The following is a 26,995-nucleotide window of genomic DNA, read 5'->3' as shown; positions in this document are numbered from 1 at the left end:
TTATCGCAAACCAGCATACCAATAATCGGTGTTTGTGCTTGTGTGTGTATTACAAAATGATACTGTGGCCCAGTTAGACAAAAGCTCAACATTCAAGTCTGCATTGGCTGACATAAACATCAAAGCGGCATGATTTGCCATACAGACATTTTGATAGGGCACTATGATCTCAAACTCACCTGTTCTTCAGTCTTGAGGTCTCCAAACTCCTGCATGAAGGTGTTCTCCGACGGGAAACGTGCCGGTTCCAGGAAATGCAGCAGGCTGAACAGTTCCTCCACTGTGTTTTGGAGAGGAGTGCCCGTCAGCAGGACCTTGTGCTCCTGACACAAACGGAAGCAAAGCCGCTCATGTTAACGTCATATGACATATGATATGATTGACTTCACTTTATTGTACTGAACAGCCCGAACGACCCCTGGAGCTAATTTGCCTTAGAGGGCCTGACGACTTTATTATAGTTGACGTAGGTGTATTGTACCTAGCAGTCATCTTACAAGAAACACTCATTTTTTTCTTCTTGTATTACGTTACAGTGAACGTAACTAACCTATTTGTGTTTTGGTGCATATTAAATAACGATCTAAGATGCCACAAGATGGTGCCAAGACCTCGCTAATAGAAAAGTAGTAACTGTGTCCAGGAAACAGGCAATTTTATAAACATATGTTTTCATTCTTTTACAGGGGATGGGAAAATGGCGGCTCGATTCTTTTTTCTTTTTTTTTTCAAATAAAAATCTTTATTGTAGCTGAGCAGTTGAATGTTGTAATCATGATTTGCATTTGTTTATGCAAGAGCCCCGCTATGTGGTTACTTTTTATTGGATTCACAGAATTTGTACTTGAGGAGAGGATCTGGATCGACTTGAAGGGCCACTGTAGCATGTAGCTAGCAACAAAGAAAGTTACTCTGAAAGTTAGGCCTACCAGGCTCATGAGCTTGAAGCCTTCCAGCAGCTTGCAGTTCTTGTTCTTGAGGCGATGCGCCTCGTCAATGATGACACAGCGCCACTCGATGGCATTGAGCTCGGGGCAGCCGCCCAGGATCATCTCGAACGTGGTGATGACCGCCTGGAACTTGTAGGCGCCGCGCAACACACGGCCCTTAAAATAACAAGAAAAGAACACATTAGACAGGAGCAGTCAACCCTTTTAGTTGAAAGCTAATTTGACACTTTTCAATTCTATTTCGCCACAGGAGAGCCGTAACCCTGCACCTATCCTGCTCCCACCCACAGGATTGCTTATTTGTCGACACGTACGAGTAAGCATCGACTCACTTCGCCTCTGCATTTGTTGCCATCGTCTTGACAACGGACCTCTGGAGGCCCACTCGATTATACATCAGCCTCCTTCGCACAACAGACAAGCCTGAGAGGCGCTGAAGGAGTGCTACCCCCACCTCGGAGCCTGCACTGACATCACAGTGAGGTGGCAGCTTTGCTCTGCTTCTCAACATCTTTATCTATGGTTCGGAATGCTACGCCATCACAGGACTGACAATGTCACAGCTCAAATGCTGGACAAGTGCCAGTCTGAGGTATCCCAGCAGCATAATCACCTTTCTTTACACTGGACTGGTCAAAGGGCACATACAGTATAAAGAAAAGGGGGCGGGGGGAGGTTGCATCGATGGACAATTTACCCTTCAAATCACAGTCATGAACCTAACATGCATGTTTTGGGAATGTGGGAGTGCCAGAGTACCTGAAGAAAAAACATGCACGCACATACAAATTCTACACAGGAAGTCCTGAGATTAAACCGCAAAGTCTCTCAACTGTGAGGCTGACTTGAAGGCCATTTCCCAAAACAATTTTCCCCCACACTGTGGATGGAAGGGCATGTCAAAACAAAAGCTACAATTACCTGGCACTTTAACCACAATCAGAAGCCGGGAGAAAGTAATTTCAGGCACGCCATAAAGAAAGAAAAATAAATGAATAAATAAAATAAAATAAAACATTCCGTCAAAGTGGTCTTTGGTCAATTTGACGTACTTCAGTGGTAATCTTTGAACACTTGATATTTTTACACATTCCGTGCCTTTTCCTTATTTAATGGAGGCAGCTGAATGTAAACAAGGACCGTCCCCATCTGATCAACATGATCGGAAATCAAGGCTGATCATATGATTTTCAGCTGATCGGTATCGGGTAAAAAAAAAATAAAAATCCTAATTTCTAAAGTCAGCCTTTACTTTGATTTACCACTGCTGATTTACAGCCATAAAAATAACAAATGACGTTCGTGCAGCTTCTGATTTGTAAAATGTGTTAAAAGTGCCACATGTTGCTTTGACATACTGGAAATTAACCCGTATGTGAAAATCAATGCTGACATTGTAGAAAGAGGAATGTTAGAAATTTCCAACAAGTGACTTGAAACGGAAAAGAGAATTGGAACAAAACTCAGTCTTTCTGCAAAGATAATGAAAGCTGACATCCTAACCTGACTTTTCTAAGTTGTCAACCAATGTTTTTTTTTTTTTTTAATTTATGCTTGACTAAAAAAGTTCTGGAAAACTGGAGAACTGTTCAGCTTCCCAGTCATTTGGTATGCAAGAAACAGTTTTGAACAATGTTCATAATTACCTGCGAGTCCCTGAAGTACATCTCATACTGCTGCAGCATTTGCCTGCTGACAACACTGCCATGGTACACAATGACATTCATGTGTGTCCACGTGCGGAACTCGCGCTCCCAGTTGGCGATGGTGGACAGCGGGGCGATGATGAGGAAAGGCGCCTTGATGCCCACGCGGTAGATCTCCTCCAGGAAGGTGATGGACTGGATAGTCTTACCCAGGCCCATCTCGTCGGCCAGAATGCAGTTACGCCTAAGGATGATGATGGGAAATGAAAGACTTGCCATTTTTTAAGATACCAACTATCCAACTGTCATAATAAATACTGACTAGACTACAGAACTTTTTATGGATCCATCTTACCGCTCTTGTGCTCTACGTTAGCTTTGTTAGCATATTTTCAATTCTCATTCCAAATAGTACTTCACTGAACTTACGATACAGTATAGGTTACGATCTTGCTATAAGTTAGCATACCGACTGTTAGCATGTTATTGTTTTTGTCAATTCTCATTTGAATTATGAACCAATTACATGGCATTATATATTATCCAATTGCCTTATATTTCTCCTGCTCAGGTTGCTGTATGTTAACATGCTGATGATTTCTTATTCAAAATAACACTGGATTACTAACCTGACTGAATACCAGTTATAAATCATTAAAGGAAATATACTCGTGCCAATAAGAACAACTGGCCTGTTTAAAGAAGTGGGTGTATGATTATTGCACTGCGTCAAGCACATTAAATAAAACACATCAAGAGTTAAAAATAACAACAAAGCAAATGATATTAAAAGACTAAAGAGAGAAGCATAATCACAAGCTCCTTTGTGTAGCATTTACACAGCTATCTAGAGGATGGGGCAAACATGCTGATATTCCCACCGGCTGCTCGAGCAGCCTTCCGCTGCTGACAAATCGCTCTGCGTGGGCATGTAATACTCCTGCGCGCTCAAATGTAACACAAGCATAATGGAGTGTGTACTCCAGGTGTACTGCGCCGGCTTCCTTTTTCGACCGTGGGTGAAAACGGAAAAGGTACGTTTCGGAAATGAGGAAATGCCGCAGCTCTGAAATGAGAGCGGGGACACAGCGCAGCAACAGCCGACAGAAAATGTAATTTAATATTTATTATCAGGCGTCTGAATCTATACTCACTGGCGTAAGTACATCAACTTTTTTCCTGTCAGGGGCCATTTCAATTTTTATGAACCCCTCTGAAGGCAATACTCAATTCAAGGAAAAAATATGGACCGATGATTGGAACAAATGTTTATTATTATATACTGTGTGGGTTCCAATGTTTATAGGCTTGTTTATTTCGCAGTTTGTTGGAGTTTATTGGTTTTGAAAATTTGCAAGGGCGAGCTGAATCAAATCTTTCGGGCTCACACACAGGCGACACTGGTTTGTACACTCCAAAGTCGAAAAATGTAGGCTATTTTATGTAGCTAAATATTAGTTAACCTATAATATGAAATCATTAGTAATTGTTTTTTTTTTTTGCACAGGTTTCAACTGAATGGAAATACTAGTCACTAACCAAAAAAGCAGCGCTTACCAAAGCACATAAACCACCTCTGAAAATGAATTCAAGGTTTCAATTAGTGCACATTGTAATATAGTTTCATTGTGCTGTGCTGAAAGATTATCTAACCATGATTATGTAGCAGAAAACTACAAGAGTTAAAGACTGTTAACGACATTGTTGTGCCACAATTGTGGGGGAACTACGAGACTGATTTTTCTTTGTTAAATGCAACATTTTTGACATTGGAAAGCCTCAGTCGCTAACCAAAACAGCAGCATCTGCTGAAGCATGTAAACAGTCTGATGGTTGAAACTGACCTGTTGTACCAGTTGAAGAGCAGCCAGTTGACCCCCTCCAGCTGGTAATCCCTGAGGCTGTTGCCGTTCCTGTATTGGCGTGATTGCTCCCTCTTCTTCCACAGGTTGGCTGGGGGCCGCTCCTACAGGGGACGCATTGTTATTTTGGCTCAGCATAAAGCAGTTTGAAGACAGTAGATTTAGAATGACCTCAGAGGGGAATAAAAGACAAAAATTTAGAAATCTACTGAAACCTGTACAAGGCCGATTATTAGTCATTGATCAAATAAAATTGGACAAATGGCTGCATCTTAGTGAGAAGGAAAGTAATATATTAAGCTATACAAGTAGAAGCTCAAGCCCAAACCTATTTCCCCTTAAACTGATTCAAAAATACTGCGAGCTGTGTATCGCGCTCCACTCACCACTCTGCGCGAGTCCGGCTTAGCTGCCTGCAGTTGCTCGAACTCTTCTATTTTGCTCTGATCCACGTCATCCTTCAGCTCCCAGGTGCTGTCCTCGTACGGCAGCGAGCACCACTTTACCAGGTAGTAGATCACTTCCTGGCGGCGGACACGCGGGAGAGTGAGTGCATTCATAGCGCTGACAAAAGGCCTGCCAGAGAGCCCGTTAGCGTGGCCTTGGGCCACTTATCAGGCATAAAAGACGGTGCTTCAGCAGAGAAAATATAAGCCATAAAAACGTTGAAGACAGAACTTGCAGATATAATTACCAGACACAAATAAAATAGTATCACAATTTCCTTTAACGATTAGCATGACCAAAACCAGATGGCTACATGGAAAGAGAGCTAGATAGAGACATCATGTTGGTGTTAATATCATGGGCATTTGTCGTAAACAACAAAAAGATTCACCGGTCACAATTGTCCATTTTTCAAGGAAATCTGGGATGTAAAAATCACTTTCACCACAACCCACATTACAAGACAATCACTGCGTATATTCGTTAGAGACATTGAATGATTGCAAATTTGCTTCCTTCAATGGCAAGGGATGGACAGAAGAAGCTCAAATTCAGATTTGCATATACTCCGGTTAATTTGGCACATTGTAGAGCAGATTACTCTAAATATGATTTTGTCAATAATTACATTTGAAGCTGTTTTACGAACCGTTTGAAATCTTGGCACGGATTACCGATATACTGTAAACCAGGGGTGTCAAACTCAGATCCTGGAGGGCCGCTGTCCTGCATGTTTTCCAAGTCTCCCCGTTGCAACACAGCTGATTCAAATGATCAGATCATCAGCAAGCTCTGCAGAAGCCTGACATTGAACCCGTTCATTTGAATCAGGTGTGTTTGCAACAGGGAGACTTGGAAAACATGCAGGACAACGGCCCTCCAGGACCTGAGTTTGACACCCCTGCTGTAAACTGTTTCATCCTGACAATTTTTTTTTTAATGAAAGGACTCTTTTTTTTTTAATGAAAGGACCCTTTACCTCTGCTGTGTCCTTGTCCTCGCAATAAGACACTTCGAGGACACGATCCACCTCGACATAGTCTGGGTTGTAGAGCTCTTCTTCCATCTGTGAATCACAAGAGGGAGACAAAGGGAGCAAATCAACTCTCGCGCCTACTTGCCATCTGGAGTCAACAAGCATACACAGATGTGTCCGCCCACAGAGCAAGAGGAGATAAGATGCCTCTCAACCTACACACACTTGCTTTAGAGCGCATTTGTAAGCGCGCAGTAGGTAACACACACATGCACGCACACGCGTTAGAGTGTACGTCGGCCTTACGTCGGCGAAGAAGAGTGCCCGCTGCGCCTGTTTCATCTTGAAGCGTTTGATCTTCTGCTGGATCCTCTTGTCCTTTTCCAGTTGGCCCTCCGTGGCCCACTCGCAATGGAGGTAGGAGCTACACACACACATAGACACGCACGGAGAAGCACACACAGCAGTCCTAATTAGTAACAAAAGAGTATGAAAATGTCACATCAAGATGATCATGACCAAAATGATTGTGATTATTGGTTTCATCACATTAAGCATCCTAAAGCAACGAGATTTATTTGGAAATAAAACTACCGGTAATCTCAAATCAGACTTTCCTTGTTGAGGAGTTGACTACAATGTTCGCTGTCTTGATACAGATAAAGCCAACACGCATTCCACGCATTTTGATTCAACTAAATTTGGCACAAAAGAAAAATTATTTTCATCGGACAGCAATGATAGAAATATTGTTTTTCAAAACAACATTTTTCACAAACGATTCACACTACTCAAGTGTCGAGCACAAAAATAAACAAAAAAAAAGCACTGGAAGAACTTACTAGTTTTTGTACTTGACAAAAAATTCTTCCACTTCAACCAGCACACCCGGAGAAACCTACACGTGTTATAAAGAAAGAAGAAATAAAGAGACAATTTACCACACAGATGACAGGCATCAGACACATCACCGCAGATCAAGAAGGAAAGAGCGGAGCGTTACCTCTTTCTTGACGACGCGAGAGGACATGATTTTGTCGACGACAGCGGCGTCTTCTTCACTGGGGTTTTCCTTCAGATGGAGATGAGAAAAAAACGATGGTCAGTACTCATACGAGAGTTTGTTTCTATATCTGGAATCTGTGCTTGGAGGCGACCATAATTCACACAGGTCGTAAAAAAAAAACCCTCGGGTGAAATTGTGATTTTGGACTATTAATAATTTATGGAGATTGGAACATTGTGCCTTGGAATTGAGCTCTTATTAAAAGTAGCAACCCCCTAAAGAATGTATTTCACTATCAAGTTGCCTCGCTTTCAACAATTCCCTCTCCTCACTCCTTCCTATAAACCTTATGCCATCAATGAGTGAGTTGTTTTACTTGGGCTTTATCGAGTCTTCTACGGAGAGTAACTTATTTTTTACACAACGCAAGATAGTTAAAGGGGAAGTCAACCCTGAAATTTTCTTTACAATAATATGTTCTATATGCCTTCACTAGTCTTCGCACGGCATTCTGATTAATATTATGTTCGTGGAATGTGAATTAAGCAGCAATATCCAGCCTTTTTAGGCATCGGAGGGAGCGGCCATTTTGCCACTCGATCAGGTGAAAATGACCTCACAATTATTCAGGGCTTAGGTAACGACCAATCATAGCTCACCTGTTTTTGGAAGTTGAAAGTGGCCTCACAGTTGCTCAGGGCTCAGGTAACGACCAATCACGCACGGCTAACCTATTTTTGTGAAGCTGAGCTATGATTGGTCGTTACCTGAACCCTGCGCAACTGTGATGTCATTTTCAGTCAACAACAGAGAGCAAAATGTCCGCTCCCAAGATAGGTGGTGATAGCAAAAATAGGTGGATTTTACTGCTTAACTCATGTTCCACATTCACAATATTATTCAGAATGCCTTCTTTCAACTAGTGGGGCTGCATAGAACATATTATTGTCGAAAAAATTTGGGAGTTGACTTCCCCCTCAAGAAGGTCCAAGTGTGACGCATTATGTTGACTCGCTTACTTAACTTATTTTAACACTATGTATGACAGTTCCAAATGTGAAAATGCATGACAACACAGTGACAGAAGTGGCAAGTACTCACCACAAAGAGCTGCACCGCAGGCTGCTTGGACGCCACCGTGTTGGCCTTCTTGGCTTTGACGATCACCTTGCCATCCTCGTCTGACAGCCTGGCCTCCAGTTCCTCGGCGTACTTCTTCCTCTTCACCTGACGATTAGAGCGTCTCTTCTGAAACGCAAAGATATACAAAAAATAATTATTCCAACGGTTAGCACCTTGGCTTTTTTTTTTAAATGACATTTGAAATAGTACCCGACTCTAGGGAATGATGTAAAACCCAATTGGCCTTAGTACTTTCTCTATTCAGGTTGCCACCTTGCTATAAATTAACATGCCAACTGTTAGGATGTTAGCAATTATAGGACTTTTGTTTTGGCTTTTATATTAAGAGAAGTTTACTTATTTTGGCTTTCTATTGTTTGACAATGTTTGCCGAGTTCAAAAACAAATTCAAAAAAATAGTACAAACAACCTACATCAATCAGAGTTAAAATGATAAATTCAAAACATTAAATATAATGATAAATCAGAACTAAGTTGATAAATAGAGAAAGGTATATAAATATCCATTATGAATACAAGAGAAAATTGACACAAGAGTGTCAGGGTGTGGAAGTATATAATCCCGATACAAACCAAAAGTTGTAAAAATATCACGGTTAAGGGTAAAGTATGAGCCTTAATGGAGACTTCTTTCTTCTTACTTTTTTCTTTTCTGATTGATATAAAAATGATTTATTAGATACAATCACATAACGGGGTAGGACTAGATAAGTTTTTTACTTCTTCCTACTCCCTTGAACATAATAACTGTGTTGAATGAAGATTGATTTCTTTCTTTTTACTTTTTTTATCTACCTTATTTTCTGTCAAATTATTACTGTATATATGTTTTATGTTCAATAAACAAACAAACAAACAAACAAACAAACAAACAGCATATAAAATTATACTTCAAAAATTTGCCTTCAGTTTAAGAAGGCGACAGCATCCCTGGACAGATTTTCGAGGTTTCACTGTATATAATCAATAATATAACCAATAACTGTTGAGTTTATTTGTTTGGGTTTTATTTTTAATCGTACTGCTAAGTATATGTCACCGTGGCTTCTCACGATCCTGAATTTACGATGAATAAACAATAAATGTGGCAAAAATTGTTTTTCTGTTCATTTCCTTCCTGACCATGATATTTATAAGTAACATACGTGTGGGTGACTGCTTGCAGCATCAACACACAAGACCCTACTCATAATGATATGTTGTTAATTAAAAAGAAATGCCACTGAGACAAGGTTAATTAAGTTGGTGAAACAATAAAATTCCTCCCTTGAAACGATAAACCCTCACATCTCCAACTAAACTGACTAGAAGTCAATTACGTCACAGACTGACAAAATGTCAGCGCTGAGCATCATGTTGTCCATTCACAATGATACATAAAGGTGATTATTTTATTGAACAATAATGTGAACAATGTCCCATGATATGTTGGGGGTTTTTTTTGTTTGTTTTTTTTTATTAGGCACGTTGCGTGCAGTGTTTATAGGAAGTGTTATGTTAAGGAGGAAGTCATGAAATGAAGATGACACCACTTCATGTTGTAAAACTCAACATATGAATTTGAATCCTTTTCATTCTTGGGCTAATGTGGATAAAGTTGGGGGTGCATTAAAATACTGCGTGTTCATTGCTTCTATTATTCAATTTAAAAAAAAAAAAGGTGTCCAACTAAAAATTCCACTGTCAGCACATTCTTTGTTTTATTTGATGAGAAGGTGCTGTTGGCCTTGCTTTGCAGATTTGTTCTTGGTTTTACTGTTTGGTGCTTTCTACCGCCTTTATTACCGATTTGTCTTACTGTTTATTGTGCATGTTAAATTGCTCCATGTACAGCACTTTGTATGCAGCGATGGCTGTTTGAAAGTGCTCTATAAATACTGTTGACTTGACTTGACTTGACTTGCTTTGACCTCATTGATGGCATCAAAAGAGATCAGAATGTGCATTCAAGAGCTCCGCCTGCTGAGAGGTATCTGCATACTGATAAACAGCACTAGTTTGATCATGTTTCCTCCGTCAGCATAGGCCCGACTTGCGGATGTTTACAAAAGATTAATCTGAGTTATTATCCTGTAGCACTCAGTGCATTAAGGGTGATTTTTTTCCTCCCGGAGCTGCTCAAAAAAGCAGTCGGGCCCAACTATTGTAAATGTTAAACCTGTTCCATATCATCTATGGCAAGTAATTAAACGTGCGGTATATGAAGAGCCCCCCCAAAAGTTCGAGGTTAAGACTTTTACCAATTTTGTTTGTTTGTACCCCGCTTTATGTGAAATACATGTTAACAGAAATGCAAGAGGTGTAAAATGTATTCGGTCACGTAGGTCCTTTATGTGCAACCACAAATGTGAATTGAAAAGGGAACTAAGTACAATTGCAATGACGAGAATTTAGCATTTTCAAACGCTGTTTAGGGCGTTAGGCATTGTTTAGGCTCTGAAGCCCAACAAGCAAGTGCATTTTCTTTGTTTTTACAGACCACTGAATGGAAATACTTGCACAAGACACAAATTTCGAAAATGGTGTTTAAACACAAACAACCAAGTTGTTTTCTTTAGTCAGAAAGCGTTTTCAAAGCCAGAGCAGGAAGGATGAAGGTTAAGCAAACTAAAAGTGGACCAGATTAAACAACATTAACAACACAATGCCGAATAACTTCATTCCATTACCACTCTATTTACCTGCAAACTACCTGGTTCCTATCTGTAGCAAATATTCCATGAATTACTTATTCGGCCACAATTTAGGTCCAAATGTATCCACGCTGGATTTGGAAAGATTGACCCATCTGCAATCCTTTTTTCTGATAATACCGGTTTCTTACCGAGTCTCTTGAAGTGTGTCGAGGCGGAGGGTCCTCGTCTGACTCCTCCTCGGAAGAGTCGGGCTTTCGCTTCTTCTTCTTCCCAATCTTGATGACAATTTTCCTGAGGGAGGAAAAACAACAACCATCTATTTAGTTCATGTGCGGAAAAAGATCAGAGTGATGACTGATAACCGCGCTGATTATATTTTGTACTCTAAGTAGCAAACGGCACTGTGGTTTGTAACTGAAAAGTCCTCCATATAGCATGACGCACAAATGCTTTTTGTAAAAAAACTGTTAGGTGTATTTGGAGTTATGCGCAAAGGGTACGATATCACGACACGTGACTTGAGATACAGGCACAACATACGATACCCGAGATCCCAGGTTAGCCCAGAAAGTCGCAAGACTTGTGAAAATAAAAATAAAATGACAAAACAAGATAAAATAAATGAGATAAAGATATAAGGGAGAAACGTATTCGCGGTTTGAATGTGTGCAAAGATGCAATGCAGCAAAAAGATGTGGATGCAGCAAATATGTGGCTGCAGCAGAATGAAAATGCAGGTCATTTTGTACTTGTACTTGACTGAGTAGAGTGTTCAAGGTGCTTGGATGAATGGTCATGAGGCTATGTTGGTAGTTTGGAGTAGTTTTGATTGGGTAGTTGAATACATGATACATTTAAAATCAATTAATAATCGTTTTTTATTAACCGTGATTTCAATCAAAATGATCAGGATTGTTATTTTTGTCCATAATTCTCCATCCTTTTTGTACGGTGGCCATGAACTCAAACTCACTTCACAATAAGCAGCACAAAAACAAGAGGCTTCACGCTGTATGTAGCCACTCCCAGGTGAACGTTACAGTCAAAGCACAAAAGAAATAGAACACATGGTGTATTGAAAAACAACCACATAGCGCTGCCTTCAAAATGTTTGCTCAGCTTAAAGCGCCTGTAAGTTGAAAACGAAAATGTATTTGACACACAGCAGAGAAGAGCGTTGCTGACAAGCCTGTCAAATTTGAATTAATAATTTAAAAAAAAAAACCTGGTTTCATAATGGTGACGAATTGAGACGTTCCCTCAACTTTGACAGCTGACAGACATCGAAGCACGTACTTCCTGCTAGTCAACAAAAGCCTACATTGATTTGCGTTTCAACTTTAAACAGCAGCTACATTTGCATATAAGACAAAACACATGGGAATTTAAATAACGACACCGAGCTGTTCTGTCCGGGGAAAATACATCTGTCAGGTTGTCGGCATGGCTTTTTAGGTAATTGCACACGGGTACGGTAGAAATTTCCCAAGTTTGTACTGCACAGCCACCGAAGGAATGACTGCGCTCAGAATTTAACGCATATTCGCAACATGACAAGTGATGAGCATATTTGAGAGTGCTGAAGATTTACAAAAGGTTAGTCTCTTAGTAATTAGGTGTCTTCATACTGTACACACTGTAAGTGCAGCCACACAAGCAGAAAAAGATGAGGCGGCAGGCATTAAAATGCTAACATAGGCAGCAGCAAATTTGACTTCATATGCCACCATTGAATGCGTTGAATTTGTAGTCCTCGCTCATCGGCAGACTTATTGTCTGTCTGTGTCTGTGACGTAAATTGCAGAAAGATACCACTAAGTGTGGCCACGAGTTGGTGAGCAAAAATGAAGGCGTTGATGCAGCGTGGTCCCAGAGGGCTCGTTGAGAAGGGTAACTGCGATGTCAGTAGACTCCCTTGAAAGAGGAAGGGGGGATGGAGAGGGGGGGTCTGTGAGGGGGGGGGGATCTGTGAGGGGGAGACAAAAGGATTCCCACGCTTGCTGGTAGCTGCTCTTGTTAATTTGTCACGAAATTTTAAGGATGACCTCCATAAGTGGCTTTCATTGATGACCAAGGAACAATAAAGAAGACGACTTGGCAGCAAATATGTGCGTCTCTGTCCTCACTGCTCAGCACATCATGGTGTGACAACAATAAATACAGAATGTACGTCTTACAGTGAAGCTGCATTAATGTGAGGTCATTAGCATCCTCACCTTGTTAATGTTGACTTTTGGACTTGCACTGCATATAAAAAGAATCTTGGGGCTAAAGGAAGTCAGTGAGCACTAGGGTTAAGTATGTCTATAAAATACTCATTGGACAACGGCAACAAGGCGGGAGAAGTGAGAGTAAAAAAAAAACATCAGTTAAATACCGCCTTTTCCTTAGTGGAATTCCCACAAACACAGGTGGCGTAACACCCTTCATACTACCTCTTAAGGGAGAAAAATAACAGGTCATTGGCAAAGAAAGATGGAGGAATAATGCTGTTCTTTTGCAGGCGGTGTCAAAGGTGCAACAGAATGCAGTGCCTTGGTCATTCCCAAACACTCTTATGTTTCATATTAAAGACAATCAGTCGCAGGTGATCCAATTTGACTCAAAATGTGTCACAAATATTGTATCATTTTTGTTCGGTGGTGTGTCAAATCAAGATTTCTGAAATGTAGACAATGTGCCCCCCCCCCCAAAAAAGTACCATATAAAAAAAAGGCAATAGCAAGCATCCCCCCCCCCCTCTGGTGTGTATGTGCATGGGTGTGTGGTGGGGGTGGACGGTGTGGGTTAATTGCAGTGTTTTCTGCACTTCAACTAAAACAAACGACCAACAGACCAGAAAAACGTGAACCTGCCTGTTCTTTTTGTTGTTTGATGTGCTTCTGTTTGTAAAAAGCAAAACAGAAATTCTTCAGACAGGTGGGGATAGGGGGCAGGAACACAGCGACTTTGGTATCGCATTTTGCAGCGCCACCCTGGCAAGCCAGGGTCATGGGTAGTGGCTCTGAAATATGGACGCTGGATGTATTCTCTGGTTGTGCAAAGTGTGAAGAAAAAGCCTATTCGTGCACCGGTGCAGTGCTATAAAGAGCTGCCTCCTCCTTCTGTTGGCCCCTCCCCTTCCTTTGCCTTCCCTTCCCCCTCATCATGATATTACATTTCACAAACCATCTGACAATGACACATTATGGTTGCCACGCAACATGCCCTTGAGAGCCGGGGTTTTGCAGCCCCGGCAGTGACGTCACTTCCTGTGCAAAATGCAACTCCGCACGTGCCTGGTCTTGAGCCCCGAATAGCGAGCATTGAGAAATGTGCCATGTCAGGGTGACATGAAGTCTACCAGCTTTGACACCCACAAAGGTTATAGAGAATAATCCGACTCATCAAAATATTTCTGGTGGAATAAGAGTGTTGCCGGGCACTGGCTCAGCAGATTAAACACGAATACACGGTTGAAGCAGCTTCAACAACAGATTCTGGGATTTTTATCATTTATTTCATTACACGAGTTGAATCAGTAGATCTACCTTTCCCAGTCTGTATTCAACAAGTATCTGAAATAAGGCATTTGACACAAATAACGGGGGCAGCACACCGAGCACGAAGCCGGAAATGGAGGAAAATGTGGAATTCCTACATGTTACATTTCGGCCCTTCATATTTGTGCTATTAGAGCTGCAAAATAATTTTGACTGTTGAGAGCAGCTCATTCAATGTCTGTTTTGCGGTGCTATATGACTACATTTTGTACCTGCATCCGTGAATGAAGGCAGGAACCCGCAAGAGCGTGTGCTCTGTGTGTCCTGACCAACAACATGCTGGCAGCAACGTGGCTAAAAATAAGAAGGAGGATCAGATATTCACCGTGTTCTATTTTTTTTCCCACGATGCCTGGCTATGGTGACTTGTTCAGCCCCAAAAGGTTCATTTATCCTGTTGCTGGTGCAGATCGGCAGTGGTTTGTATTCACACCTGTAGCGAACCGCACCGAGTCCATCAAGACCAGTCCAGAAAGTGGGTCACAGCCTGGTCGTTTCATCCACACTTAAATTTGTGTGCGTATATTCACACCTGCATAAAAGGCCGGTCCAGTGTGGGGGGAAAAAAAAGCCTGGTTCAATTAAAGTGGACCACTATAGGTGTGAATACACCAAAATATAAAAAAAGAGCAGAAGACGAACGCCGCAATTGAATTTAATGAATAAAACTTGATTTTCAGAGATTAAGAATTATAAAAGACGGTGAGTGTGGTCGACTTAATACAGCACTTGTGGGTGAGTATTCGTTATTTAAAGGGATATCACTCCTGGAACAAAGTGCTCATTTTCGAGGAGGTCGTCAATGGGAATTCCCATTGACTGTAAGCATTCGCACTAGCGATGTTTTTCTAAAAAGAAGTATGTCTTGTATTTAAATATAAAATGTGTGTAATTCTTTTTGTTGTGTGTTTAGTTTTACATTTTCATTTTTCATGAAACATCTTAAGGTCACTGACGGGGTGGCAGAATAAAGATGCGCTTGTTGAAAGCAACACAGTGCATTCATGGTCATTTCACAATTTAGGAACTTCCAAATACACACTCTGCTGTTCAGCAAATTAATCATTTTTCTTTGATTACAGTGTTTTTATGATCGTGAGCCAAAACGTTGACATTTTGATTTATTGCCCAGCCCTAATCTGCAGTCGATGAGCACACGGAAGCAAGAGCTGCTGTCGACCATGGCTCACACCCAGTCACTCACGCGCAGACTAGCCAACAACCAACACCCCACCAGGCCCCGCCTCTTAAAGGCACATATCTAATACACACACACACACTTTTTTATTGCAAGGCTTTCAACTTTAATTTATTAATTTGATTTATTATCTTTATTTTTATGTCTGATTTTTTCTTTACTTTATGTAAAGCACTTTGTATGCAGATGTGGCTGTTTTAAAGTGTTCTAGAAAATAAAGTTGACTTGATTTTATATTTTACATCTACAATTATGTGTAGAATTTATGCTTGCAATTTGTTTTGCCTTCAAACACAAGTGAAGTGTGTTTAAATTATTTTTTTTAACAAGTCTGAATGTGTTTACAGTGTATGACGGGTCAAACTATTAAAACCAAGTTTTTTTTATATGGGCTCTCTGTCGCATATTTTCAGCTATTTTGACGTAGGGTGGAATGCATCCCTCGCGATAAATGGGGATTCACTGTAAATATTTGCATGGAAAAACACCTCTGGGACAAACATGCAAAACAGTCAACTGAAGAACAGTCAATACGGCAGCAACCGAGCGTGCCCTTTTGTGCCATGTGACGACTAATTCTTAAGCCTCGAATCTCTGCACGTCCGTAGCGTTATAAACCAAAGGCCACTTGAAAACTTGGAGGGAAAATGCGGTGCACAACTTGGCTGCTACCAGCAGGAGCATTGTTTATTTGACAACATGCTGTCAGCTACGGAACATTGTTCCACACAGACCATTGCTGTGGCAACTCTCCTATAGCAATGGGGAGCTGTCAATGAGACAGCAAGCAACAAATGATTTAATTAACTCATTCAGTACCAGCCAATTCTGGACCAAGTCTGAAAATACGTTTAAAAACGTCTTTGGGAGTGAATGAGTTAATTGACTGTTAAGTCGGCACAAAATCTATGATTACAACACATTGGGAGTGTGATTCTTGTTTCTCGTGCTTAATATTTTTCAAACCTCTTCAACAGAATAATAAAATAAGGCACTGGCACCGTGCTGTCAAATAGTCCCCAAATTAAAAAGAAATGGACTCATTTGCATATTAACACCAAACTAATCTTGTGTACATTAAAAAATAAATAAAAATCCAACATACCGTGACAACACGACTAGCTCATGGTTCAGTGCTTTTAACTTTTACCTGGCCTTTTGATTATTTACCAGAGCATATTAGCCCGCTGCTGCATCAGTTAATCAGTCACCTTGCGCGTTCCTCTTACCCAGATCTCAAATCTGTGACCCGCTTGACAACCTTTTCGTTTCCAACTCTCAGCATGCCCTTTCATTCCTGGCAACCTGCATTCTCATTCTAATCTATTCTGACACGGTAGATTGATTCTTCAGTTTGCAAATTCTTTTTGCCGCTCATTTACTTCCTTTAAAGGGCCCTCGTCCTCCACACTGAAACACAAACAACTACATTAGTCAAACGTGTGTGGAGAGTATGTCTCGACTGAGCCCAGCAAGCCTTCTTCATCCTAAAAACACGCCTAATGCCTTGCAAGGTAGTGACCCACGCTGCTCTCTAAAAAAAAAAAAGCAAACAAACAAACAAAAACTGTTACCAGATGTAACAGAGTGACCAGACGGTATGTTTGTCTCGGGATAAAATGAAAATAATGTTTCATGCTGTTCATTTGGCAGGGATAGATGGGCTGGCATATGTTTATGCGACAAGCTCCAACAACATGATGCATGCAAAGTGATGGCGACCATTTATTTTTTTTCAACCAGTCATCAGATTCGTTTCTCAGACGTCATGTGACAAGACTGGTCACCAGGTTCCTTCTGGAGTAAGATTCTATGAGTATTTTATTTCTTTCCATCTGGAAAATCTTTTTTCTCTTTGTGTTAGGTATGGAGCAAGTCAATTTATGGAATACATCAATTCCAAGAGTCTGTTAAAAGGCTAATTATTAAGAATTTGGTCACTAGTATGGAACTGATCAATCAGGTCTTGAAGCCACAGAAGCAAAATGCAGAGCACTTCAAACAGCGTGAAATACAGCCATGTGTTGTTTTGTCATACAACAATAAGGTTGGCTCAACCTTTCAAGATGAAAAATGGATACTGCACTCGGTCTGACGCACATACACGCATGTATCACGCAACACCCCGCAGGCATGCACACACCCTGCAAAGGATTAAAAGAGAAATAAAATCATTAAAAAAAAATCTGAATTACAGGAGCAAAGACAGAACCGTGCGGGGAGATTGGGACAGGAATACTGTGGTATAGTATGCAGTGGAATATAGGCTACACTTGAACCTCCATTTTCTATCATGTAATTGAACTCGCATGCACCATTTTGTGTTGTATTTTTCCCACTACTCCGAGCGCTTTGAGGCATCAGCATATTAGGGAAACAGGCCGGCACTCAGGAAACATTTCAACAGCTCCGAGCATGATGGAAGAAGCATATTTATAATCAGGGGGAAAAAGAAAAAGAAAAAAAACTATAATAACATTAAGGAGAGGGGCGGGAGCACATTGCTCTCATCTGATAATTATACACAGTTATTTTACAGCCGGTAGCGTGCATGGAAAATCAAGTTCCAGCCTGCGGAGAAAGCAGAGATCGCGATGGCTGCAAAATAAATAAATAGAAAATGTGCTTGACTAAATGGATGCATCGCAGAGGTAAATACTGACGGACGGGAGATACTCTGCATTGTTTTTTGTTGTTGAACTGTTCGGTATGTCACGCAGTTCAGTTCACATTTGGAACAGAAAGTAAACAACCCCCCGCCCCAAAAAATAAATAAATAAACGGTATATGATTACCATGTTGTTGAACACGCAACACATTTCTGGGCAGATGAAACAAAACTAGGCCCGGATGATTCAGTTAATTTAAATCGACAAAAAATTGTAGTAGAAAGTAATCTTCAAATCACAACGGCTGGAATTTGGAAAAAAAAAAAAGTCACTCGATGGGTGTCATTATTATTATTTTTTTGTGTCTTTTAAATTCAGTGCTTAAAAAGTGCAGTCAATGTTTAGATATAATTTTTTTCATGAAATTAAAAAGCCACAAATTATTGTTGTAATCTGACTCACTCACTGACTAATGTTTATGCCACACTTGTTTGTTGTAGTGAAAGTTACGAGATCGCAAATCAAAGTGGTTAATAATATCAATTCATGGTTCATTTGCCTTTATTTTCACGCAATTGAACCTAGAAGACCAAAACATTTATGTTTCATAAATCTGTTTTTTTTATTCTAATACTGTACTCATTAATTCACTCCATGTGTTTTGTTCAATTTTATTTCATTTTAAATTGCAACGGTGAAAGGAAAAAAATGCAATTCAATTCATTGTGTCACTTAATTTACTAAGCAACTTAGTTGTAGGCTGCCCATCTGTCACAATTTTTGTCTTGTATTTTCTCAGAAACTTTTTGAAAGGAGCTGCAAGAAGAACTGCAGACATCATGAAGTCTTTGTAATATTAAAACAAAATTGACGTTTGTAAAAAAAAAAAAGAAAAAGTTATCATGGCAGTAGCATGCCATGGACAATTGAGGTTGCAATAAGAAGGACATTTGAAACTCCAAGTGTGAGCGCATGCGATCTTCCGAATCATCAAGAATGGAGGATGCCGCCTGCTTAAGGGGAGGCAGAGCACACCCTCCATTGAAATGCTTTAATATTTGATGGGGCGAGCCTGGATGGTGCGTGCCAATGAGCAGGACTCTCCTCCAGGGCTCCTTGTCATCATCCTTGCAGGCTGTCTTCATTAGCGATAGCACATTTGAAGAGCAGTCAGTTTTGACGGGCAAGCACGCTGCCATCACTCGATCATCGCTTCGGGGCATTCGCAACGACAACAAGACCTTGACCTTTTTCAGAAAACATTTTCAAATGTCCCTGTCCCGTGGCGCTCTTGCTAGCTATATTATGGCAAGCTTCCTTCCTTCCTTTGTCTTGTTTCGACATGAATGACCTGTGGCCAAAGCAAGTCTGAAATTTGATCTTATAAACCTGATTGCAGTCATTTATGCTGCTTCCTATGCAATATTTTCACCAAACTTGGCGTCACAAATAGGCTTCGATGTTGCAACTCACTGAATAAAAATCAGGTCATCTGGCACCAGTGTAAAAGGCCTCTTGGTATCACTATTTATTATTATTATTCTCCCGACGATCTACAGTAATTGCCTTTTTGGAGGCCTGAACATACCTAAAAATGTAATAATTGTTGAATGTCCTGGTGAATATGAATGCCAGTGTTTCCCAACCGTTACTGAGCCAAGGCACATATACAGTACATTAAAAAAAAATCTACCCCCCCAAAAGAAAAATCTCACAAAAAGCATATTGAGTGAAACCAACCTTGTGAAATCAACAATTCTGTTTACGAAAAAAATTTGGAATAACTATTGCCTCAGTTCACCTCTATACTTTGGTTTAAAGTTTTGGCATCGACATGGATGGGTGAGTTTTACTTTTCCTCCTGACGGGCAAAAAACCCGTGGCACGTTGTAAGTACTGTATCTTTATTTTTTAGTTTTTGCTCGAAATTAGCCCTCAGTATGTCACCAACACTCGCAATAGTTCTTCTGTTTGCCGGTATTGTCTACATATCACACGATACCATTTCACGGTGACATGCTTCCTTCCTATCAATTGGCGAGTTAAATACCGTCTGGCTGGTGGAGGATGATGTCACTATTTTGCAGCTAACGCAGCTATCGTCATTTGACCCACAGACCCGGCGTTAGAAACTGATCCAAGGGACTGCGGTAAACGGAACCGAAGCACCATCAAAAGTGATTGACAAGCAGCAGCTCTTCTCAAATCAATCCGCAACAAAATGGCTGCTGTGCAATGTGCAGTTTCCAAGCAGCGACAGCGAAATCGCATTGTATCGGGTAAGTCAGCTGTGTGTGTGACGAATCGCCAACACTGAGTCCATGCGCCTTTAAAGCAACATTTCGCACACTCCCACCGGGAGCTTGTACATCTGAACTTGCCATCAGCTCACAGCGAGAGGCACTCACAAGTCGGGAAGGTTATAACCAGAACCATCACCATGGCTTAATTCACGACAACATCGGGTGTCATTTCCTATAAATGCTGTAAAACAGAAGAAAAAAATGGGTACAATGCTATGATGTAATAATGACTGTTACACAAGGAGGCCCTGGAACAGCAAGCTCCATTCGGAGGCTGTATTCTTTCCTAATGTAGGCCATGCATGGTTACACTGACGAACAAAAATAGGTTACGCAGCTCATTACCCCGCAACAAGGACGCCTCATGGTGCTACCTTTTGAAAGAGAGAAATTAGACCAATTGGGTATGCATTTCATTAAACGGTCTGTTCGTCAACTCCAGTGCAGGGTGTTGTGGAGGGAAAGCACCTGAAGCCATCTCATCTTGCAATATTTTGCCTCAAAGATAAATCCGTTGATCAAACAATGCTTTGGTTGAAATTTTGAAGAAAACGTGGCTACAGCAGTGACACTGAATTAGCATTCCAGCAATCGAGATGAAACCCGACGAGCCTTGAGATGCATTCCCACTTTGACTAATTAACGCGAGCGAGCGCGACAGAAATTACTCGTGCTCGGAGAAAATTCGGCATCATTACCACATTCATTCATTTGTGTGCTGCCTCAGCCTTCGCATCTACACTGGCTGTTGTTCCAATACAAATGTGTGTGGTGTGGCCGACAACTATTCAACACCACCATAACGGGGGGAAGGCGAATTACACTTGCTTGCATATGCGAGCCAGCACTGTGTCACTTGTGAATGCGGCTTTTGTTTGCGGCTGGCCCGTTTCTGATGGCCCGTGCCTGGTTTATTGTCACGGCACGCTATAAAAGTCTGAACTTTGAGCTGCCGTAAACCACCATCTCTGGAAAAACACCAGCAAAAATCTCATCTCAAATCTAAATTTTGTATATGGTACATACCATGATTAAAGGGTAGGTTTGTATACAATCTATCAGCATTAAGCCACCTCTTACAAAACCTACCACTGCCAATACATTCATATTCATTGATGGGACTGGAGAGCAGTTGTCAGATATGAGCAGAGTGCTGTGGGGAAAATATATACTGTATATCTCCTGTTTATACCGCGCTCATTTCAACAAGACAAAGCCCCCATTTTCACATTCATTACGAATTAGGAATGTTGCACCACCCCGAAAATAAATCAAGTGGAAGCAGAAGGCATTCAATATCGTCTCAACAATAATCAGGTGGAAAAGTAGCGATAAGTCGCATGTCAGAGTTGACGTGTAAATGCCACCGTCGAGATGGCAGGGATACTGTTGACACAGGTAGGCTGCATTACAGTGGACAGTTTTCTTTATAGCACTACTTAAGCTTTTTTTTCACAAATTCTACAAAATGTCAGAAAGAACCCAAAGGATAATGCATTATACATATATTTTTGCATGAAAAAAAAAGTTTATTTTCACAGTCCAACAAGACCAAATTAAAGAGCAATGTTGAGCAATGTATGTACCGGTAGGTGCAAAAGTAAGCGAAGCCTAAGCTGCATTGTTTAAAACAAGCAGTCAAGTAGAATCAGGTGGAACAAATCGGTTGTTAAATGAACCACTGAAATGGATCAATGAAACGAGAGTGGTTTAGCCAAAGAAATTCTGCATCACTGATCTAAACATAGATTAAAAAACAAGTCACTTTAGTCTTACCGAGTTGAACCCAGACAGTTCAGTCATTCCAAGAGGAAGCGAAATCTCAAAGGACCTCAGGAAGAAGGTAGTGACAACACATGTGTCTGGGGAAAACTATAAAATCACCTAAAAAAAAATTGAGATTCATCGTTCTAACGTGAGGCAGATTGTTTACAAATGGAGAGAAAATTGCTACAACCCTGAGAAGTGGTCGACCTTCTAAAATATCAGCAAGAGCCGTGAAGAAATTCGAGTAAAAGCCAACCCAAACATCACACACAAAAAAACTCAATCAACAAGGCTTTCATGATAGGATTGCTCTAAAGGAGCCCTGACCCACAAAAAGAACAAAGCCGCCAGTCTCAACTTTTGCCAGAGAGTATCTGGACAACCCTGAAGTTTTTTCAAAATCCATTCTGTGGCCAGATAAGTCCAAATATTGTCACAATTCTCACCACCAATCCACCAGGTTTGGCAAAAAGTCAACACTGAATACCAGCAAAAGAACCCTCACCTGAAAGTGAAGCAGATATACAGTGTTTATGTATGAATGTGTGTGTGTGTGTGTGTGTGTGTGCACGCATGTTAGTATATGTGTGTGACTGTTAAAACTGTCTGCATGACCTGACGGTAGAATATTATCCAAAAAATAATCTTTTGAAAAATAATCCGTCCTTGCCCCATTTTAGGCCTCTAATTAAATGTTTAATTATTATTTCTAAACTTGTCATGACACTGGTGCAACCGGAGACTATTGAAGAGGCCGACCGAATATTTTTCGATGCACGCCACGCATACGCACTCTCACACTCACTCGGTCTTCTGTCCCGTCTGCTGCACACAGCTGTGTTGTGCTGATGGTTTTAACTTTTGAACTTGACAACAGCAGCTAAAAAGAAGATATTGGACAACCCATGGGACAAATACTCTGTAAATATATGTAATGGTGATTTCCCATGTAGACGGCTGCATCGGTGGGCCTGGAAAATCACTGTGGATATTCTCACCGGGTCTACAGACAACTTGATCACCTCTCTTTTATTTTTAACTGATTGTACATTCTGAAAAGCACAACATCAAACCGATAGCACTTTGTGGTTGGCAACTTTGCAGCCTGACTATTGAACCAGAGGAGTAAAAGATGAGGAGCACATACCCGATCTTGGGCTTCTGCTTGGATGTGGAAGAAGGGACAATGCAGGCCTTCCTTGAGGCTTTAAATTTGGACCGCGCTTTGCCATTTCCTTTATGCTCCTGATGGCTCTTGTGCTGAGACGACGACCCAGGGAAGCTCTGGGGGCTCATGATCCTCGGGATGTTCTTCTCGCCGCGCTGGCGGGCTTTAGCTATGGCCTCCGATATGATCCGATTGGCCTTTTCCTGCTTGTCCAAAGGCGTCACATCCAGCTGGTTGTGCGTCCGCCGCGGCGTCCTCTTTTCCGAAGGGGAGCTAGACGAGGAGGAGGATGACGATGATGAGGACGACGACGACGAAGAAGAGGAGGAGGAGGAGGACGAGCTGCTCTTCATCACGGGACTGAGGGCCCGGACGTGGCTCGCGGGACCATTGGTGTTCTTTCGAGGCTTTAAATAAAGAAACAAGAAAAAAGAAATCAGCCAAAGTCGATGTCTCCATTTCAAAAACATATTACAGATGAGACCAAGTTTCCTGCAGCTGAAAAACAGCTCCCAAATACAACACTGAAACACAGACTGACACGCAATCACAGGATGGCCCTATTTTTAAACTGTCATTCATGAATTTCAGAAGGCTAAGATTGAACATTTTCCTTTTATCAGTCCACTTGCTTCAAGGCTAAGTGGCGGCAGTGACCGGCATGAACCAGCAAACAGAAGTCATGGAAGAAACGTCACTATCCGCTCTGTAATATGGCACACTATTGCCCAGTATGTTAGCAACAGTTAGGCCATGGCTGAGATCCATGCTAATGGCTTTCTGGTACTGGCGCACTTAAATGAATTTAAGAATACTGGGGAATATGTAATTTTAGGACTCCGAGGGGATCTGTAAAGCATTTTATTTTGCATCGACTTTGTGTAAAGATATTGACACCAGTTCACATAGACCCAGTGTCACTTTGGAAACAAAGAGTTATGTGGACCAACTACTAGCTTCCAGGGTTTTACCCAAGAGTGGGATTTTTAAATACAAAGTATTAACATCTACTGTATGTAGGTTGAATATTTGATGTTTCTAAGCATCAACTTCACGGCCACGGCAGCAGTACAGTCAATATACGATCTGCAGGAGGAATGTAATCAAACTCATGATCTTCAGTTGAACATACCATTAAACAGAGCGGTAGTCCAACCGTTCATTCATGTAAACAAACACCCCAAGCAGTATTAAATTCTTTGCTCAAATGGCCCCTGGAAGACCTTCATCTTGAGAAAAGCCAACATTACTCCGATTAATCTGGATCAGGCGGGGGGAGTAACCTTGAAAGTGTGTGCCACGTGAAAAGTCAGCTAAAATGAAGTCACACTGGGCATAAAGGTAAAGTGTAGCATTCGGCCTCGAGGGCGTAAATAATCCAGGCCGGGCTGATACATGATCATATGTAAATGATGGATCGCGTGACTGCAGTGAGGAGTCACGACATGGATGATAGACCCACAAATGGGCAACCTGCAGTGTAGACTAGTGGCCATGTCGACATGTCTGAGTTCTGTTATTATTCCACTCCATATTGCAAGCTAAATACAAATTTAGAGGGCATTTACACAAGACCCTTTGTGACTCAATATCAACAAAAAGCAGCCATTTTCTCGAGTAACTAAGTAACCATAACCTGTCCTGTCTAAATTTGGGCATGAGGCCAATACCGTGTTACGACCCTTACGAAAAAGTAGCAAAAACAAAGTTTACATTATGAAGTATACTCGAGTATAAGTATATAAAGTGTACTTTTTCATCCTAAATTGGAACACATTAAGTTTCAAAAGTATAATTTAAGTATCTGTCTGGATATTTCTCAATGCAAGTCAAGTATAGTTAAGCAGACTTCAAGTGTACGGCCTCCAATTTAGTTTTTAAAAAAAGTTAACGTAACAGTATTCTTGAATAAATTACTTTTTGCCAAGGGTGACAGGACAAATATAGACAACTAACTATTCAAACTCACATTCACACCAATGGGCAAATTGGAGTTTTAAATCGACATAATGTGTATTTTTTTGGGAATGTGGGAAGAAGCCCGACTACCTGGAGAAAATTTTCACTACCGCTCCATTAAGAGATATAGTGAGGCAGGTTTGAGCCCGAATGACCTGGTCATGAGGCACGGTCATGAGGTTTTTTTTCCCAATAGATTTTGGCACTATTTAAGTCGAGCTTTTAGAGCAAGTGACGCCATTTGAAGTATGACGGTCATTTTGTTATATGGTTTCACTCTAAATTGAAGGAATTTTTACCAATTTTTTTTGTAGGAGATACCATTAAAAAAATAATTAAGTTCCAAGAAACACAGGCATTTTCCCAGAACCCATGATACAATTTTCTATATTCTTGGCGCTTTGTATTCAGGTTGAAGTGGCCATTCTAACAACTGTCAGCATTCTGACTGGGTGCCATTTTTGGGAAGTCTTGGTACGTTGCTACTGTAATTATGACTTGAGTACTATTGGTTAGCGATAGACTACAGTGGGTTTACACTTGTGAACGTCTGGGTTACTTCGCTATCTTTGGAGAGGAACACTACTGTAAACCGAGGACCCATTGTATTAGAATGACACATTTTCACTCATTGCTTCAACTGCTTTATTGTACTTTGCAGCCATTCTTGAACTAAAATCATTATAAAATAATAATTTTTAAAAAGAAACAGAATTTTGGTTGTGCGTGTAGATGATAACAGTGAAAAGTTTTGGACATCAAAAACACATTGAAGCACTGAAAAATGCTCTTCTGCAAAGCAAATAGAAGACTATGTCACATTTGAAACTGTTAAAAATTAACACATCGTCACATGGCTGAAAGCACACTCACTCAGCGCTGTGCTTACCGTTTTTGATTGCATAATTTTATGTCCTAGAAGTGTTTTCCATCTAAAACATAATGTAAATATGACTTTGCTATTACACTTCATTTGCATGTACTGACACATTCAGGTTATGTCGCCGGTTAAGCCCTTTACCCGTGCCATTTTTGCAGGTCTGTACGTGAAACTTAAACAGAAAAACACCCGTCCCGTTTGATTAGGTTGTTGCGAAAACTACCCAAAGCTCCAACTTTGCCAGCAACATGTGTACCTGCGTGCACTGGAGGCAAGCCAACAAAAACAAGCGCTCACAAAGGCTGCATTATGACCAGTCACGTGTGCAACGCTGCCGAGACCATTAGGTCGAAATTTTACCGGATCACGCTGGAATGTTCTCATTGAATGGTTAGATGGGGGAAGGGCTGAAAGTAGTGCTAGGAGTGGAAGAACACCAGAGCACAGAGTGGGGGTGAGATATAAAAACAAACGGGTGTGTGTGAGTGCATATGCGTCGAATGCAGCAAAAGCGAGAAAGTTGCTGTTTGTATCTACGAATCTATAAATAAATGAAGTTACAGGCTTCAGGTACTGGAGGCTTGAACTATAATTACCCCACAGAAACGTAAAAAGGTAGCGAGACAGATGTGGGGGGCTACATCGGGCCGGTGAGTGGCTACCCCAAACAACATATGAATTAAAAGAGGAAGGCATTTAGGTGAGCAGTTTAGGGCGCAGGCTGGGTAGAGAAAAATGTATTGTCGTTGTCGTCTATATAAGCAAAGCATGAGAGTATGGCAGGGAAAGGAAGGGAGGGTGAGGAAGGGGAAGAGAAAAAAAAGGCAGCAATGAGTTCAAGATGGCGGCAGTGCAGCATGAGTCGAGTAGGTTGTTCAGTTCCTGCCGGCTCCTCCCCTCCCC

The 26,995-nt window shown here is 41.1% G+C and overlaps 1 protein-coding gene and 2 long non-coding RNA genes across 8 annotated transcripts in view; 2 read left to right on the top strand and 1 right to left on the bottom strand.

The window, feature by feature from the left end:
* Positions 1–26,995, bottom strand: part of chd9 (chromodomain helicase DNA binding protein 9) — a 77,658-nt gene that overhangs the window by 22,851 nt on the left and 27,812 nt on the right. For all 5 annotated transcript variants that reach the window (XM_086107440.1, XM_086107441.1, XM_086107442.1 and 2 more), the window contains 12 exons: positions 23,233–23,660; positions 10,855–10,957; positions 7,989–8,135; positions 6,885–6,953; positions 6,724–6,779; positions 6,188–6,305; positions 5,885–5,971; positions 4,845–4,982; positions 4,441–4,562; positions 2,597–2,840; positions 930–1,106; positions 180–323 (listed from right to left, as the gene is read on the bottom strand). In XM_086107440.1, coding sequence (XP_085963566.1) covers positions 180–323; positions 930–1,106; positions 2,597–2,840; positions 4,441–4,562; positions 4,845–4,982; positions 5,885–5,971; positions 6,188–6,305; positions 6,724–6,779; positions 6,885–6,953; positions 7,989–8,135; positions 10,855–10,957; positions 23,233–23,660 — 1,833 coding nt within the window. The remainder of the gene's footprint in view (positions 1–179; positions 324–929; positions 1,107–2,596; positions 2,841–4,440; positions 4,563–4,844; positions 4,983–5,884; positions 5,972–6,187; positions 6,306–6,723; positions 6,780–6,884; positions 6,954–7,988; positions 8,136–10,854; positions 10,958–23,232; positions 23,661–26,995) is intronic.
* On the top strand, positions 6,157–9,919 carry LOC147207863 (uncharacterized). Its single transcript, XR_015100488.1, has 2 exons — positions 6,157–6,298; positions 6,765–9,919. It is a non-coding gene; the product is annotated as an uncharacterized LOC147207863 (long non-coding RNA).
* Positions 17,606–23,599, top strand: LOC147207862 (uncharacterized). 2 transcript variants are annotated; one of them, XR_015100491.1, is made up of 3 exons: positions 17,606–17,649; positions 20,133–20,294; positions 23,471–23,599. It is a non-coding gene; the product is annotated as an uncharacterized LOC147207862 (long non-coding RNA). The 2 variants fall into 2 exon arrangements; XR_015100490.1 differs by lacking the exon at positions 17,606–17,649 and adding an exon at positions 17,973–18,057.

This window comes from Hippocampus guttulatus, chromosome 3, assembly GCF_054856545.1.
Source record: "Hippocampus guttulatus isolate MCC_2025c chromosome 3, RoL_Hgut_1.0, whole genome shotgun sequence".
Taxonomy (NCBI): domain Eukaryota; kingdom Metazoa; phylum Chordata; class Actinopteri; order Syngnathiformes; family Syngnathidae; genus Hippocampus; species Hippocampus guttulatus.
Note: the sequence above shows the minus strand (reverse complement) of the source record. Positions and strands in the feature narration are given on the sequence as shown.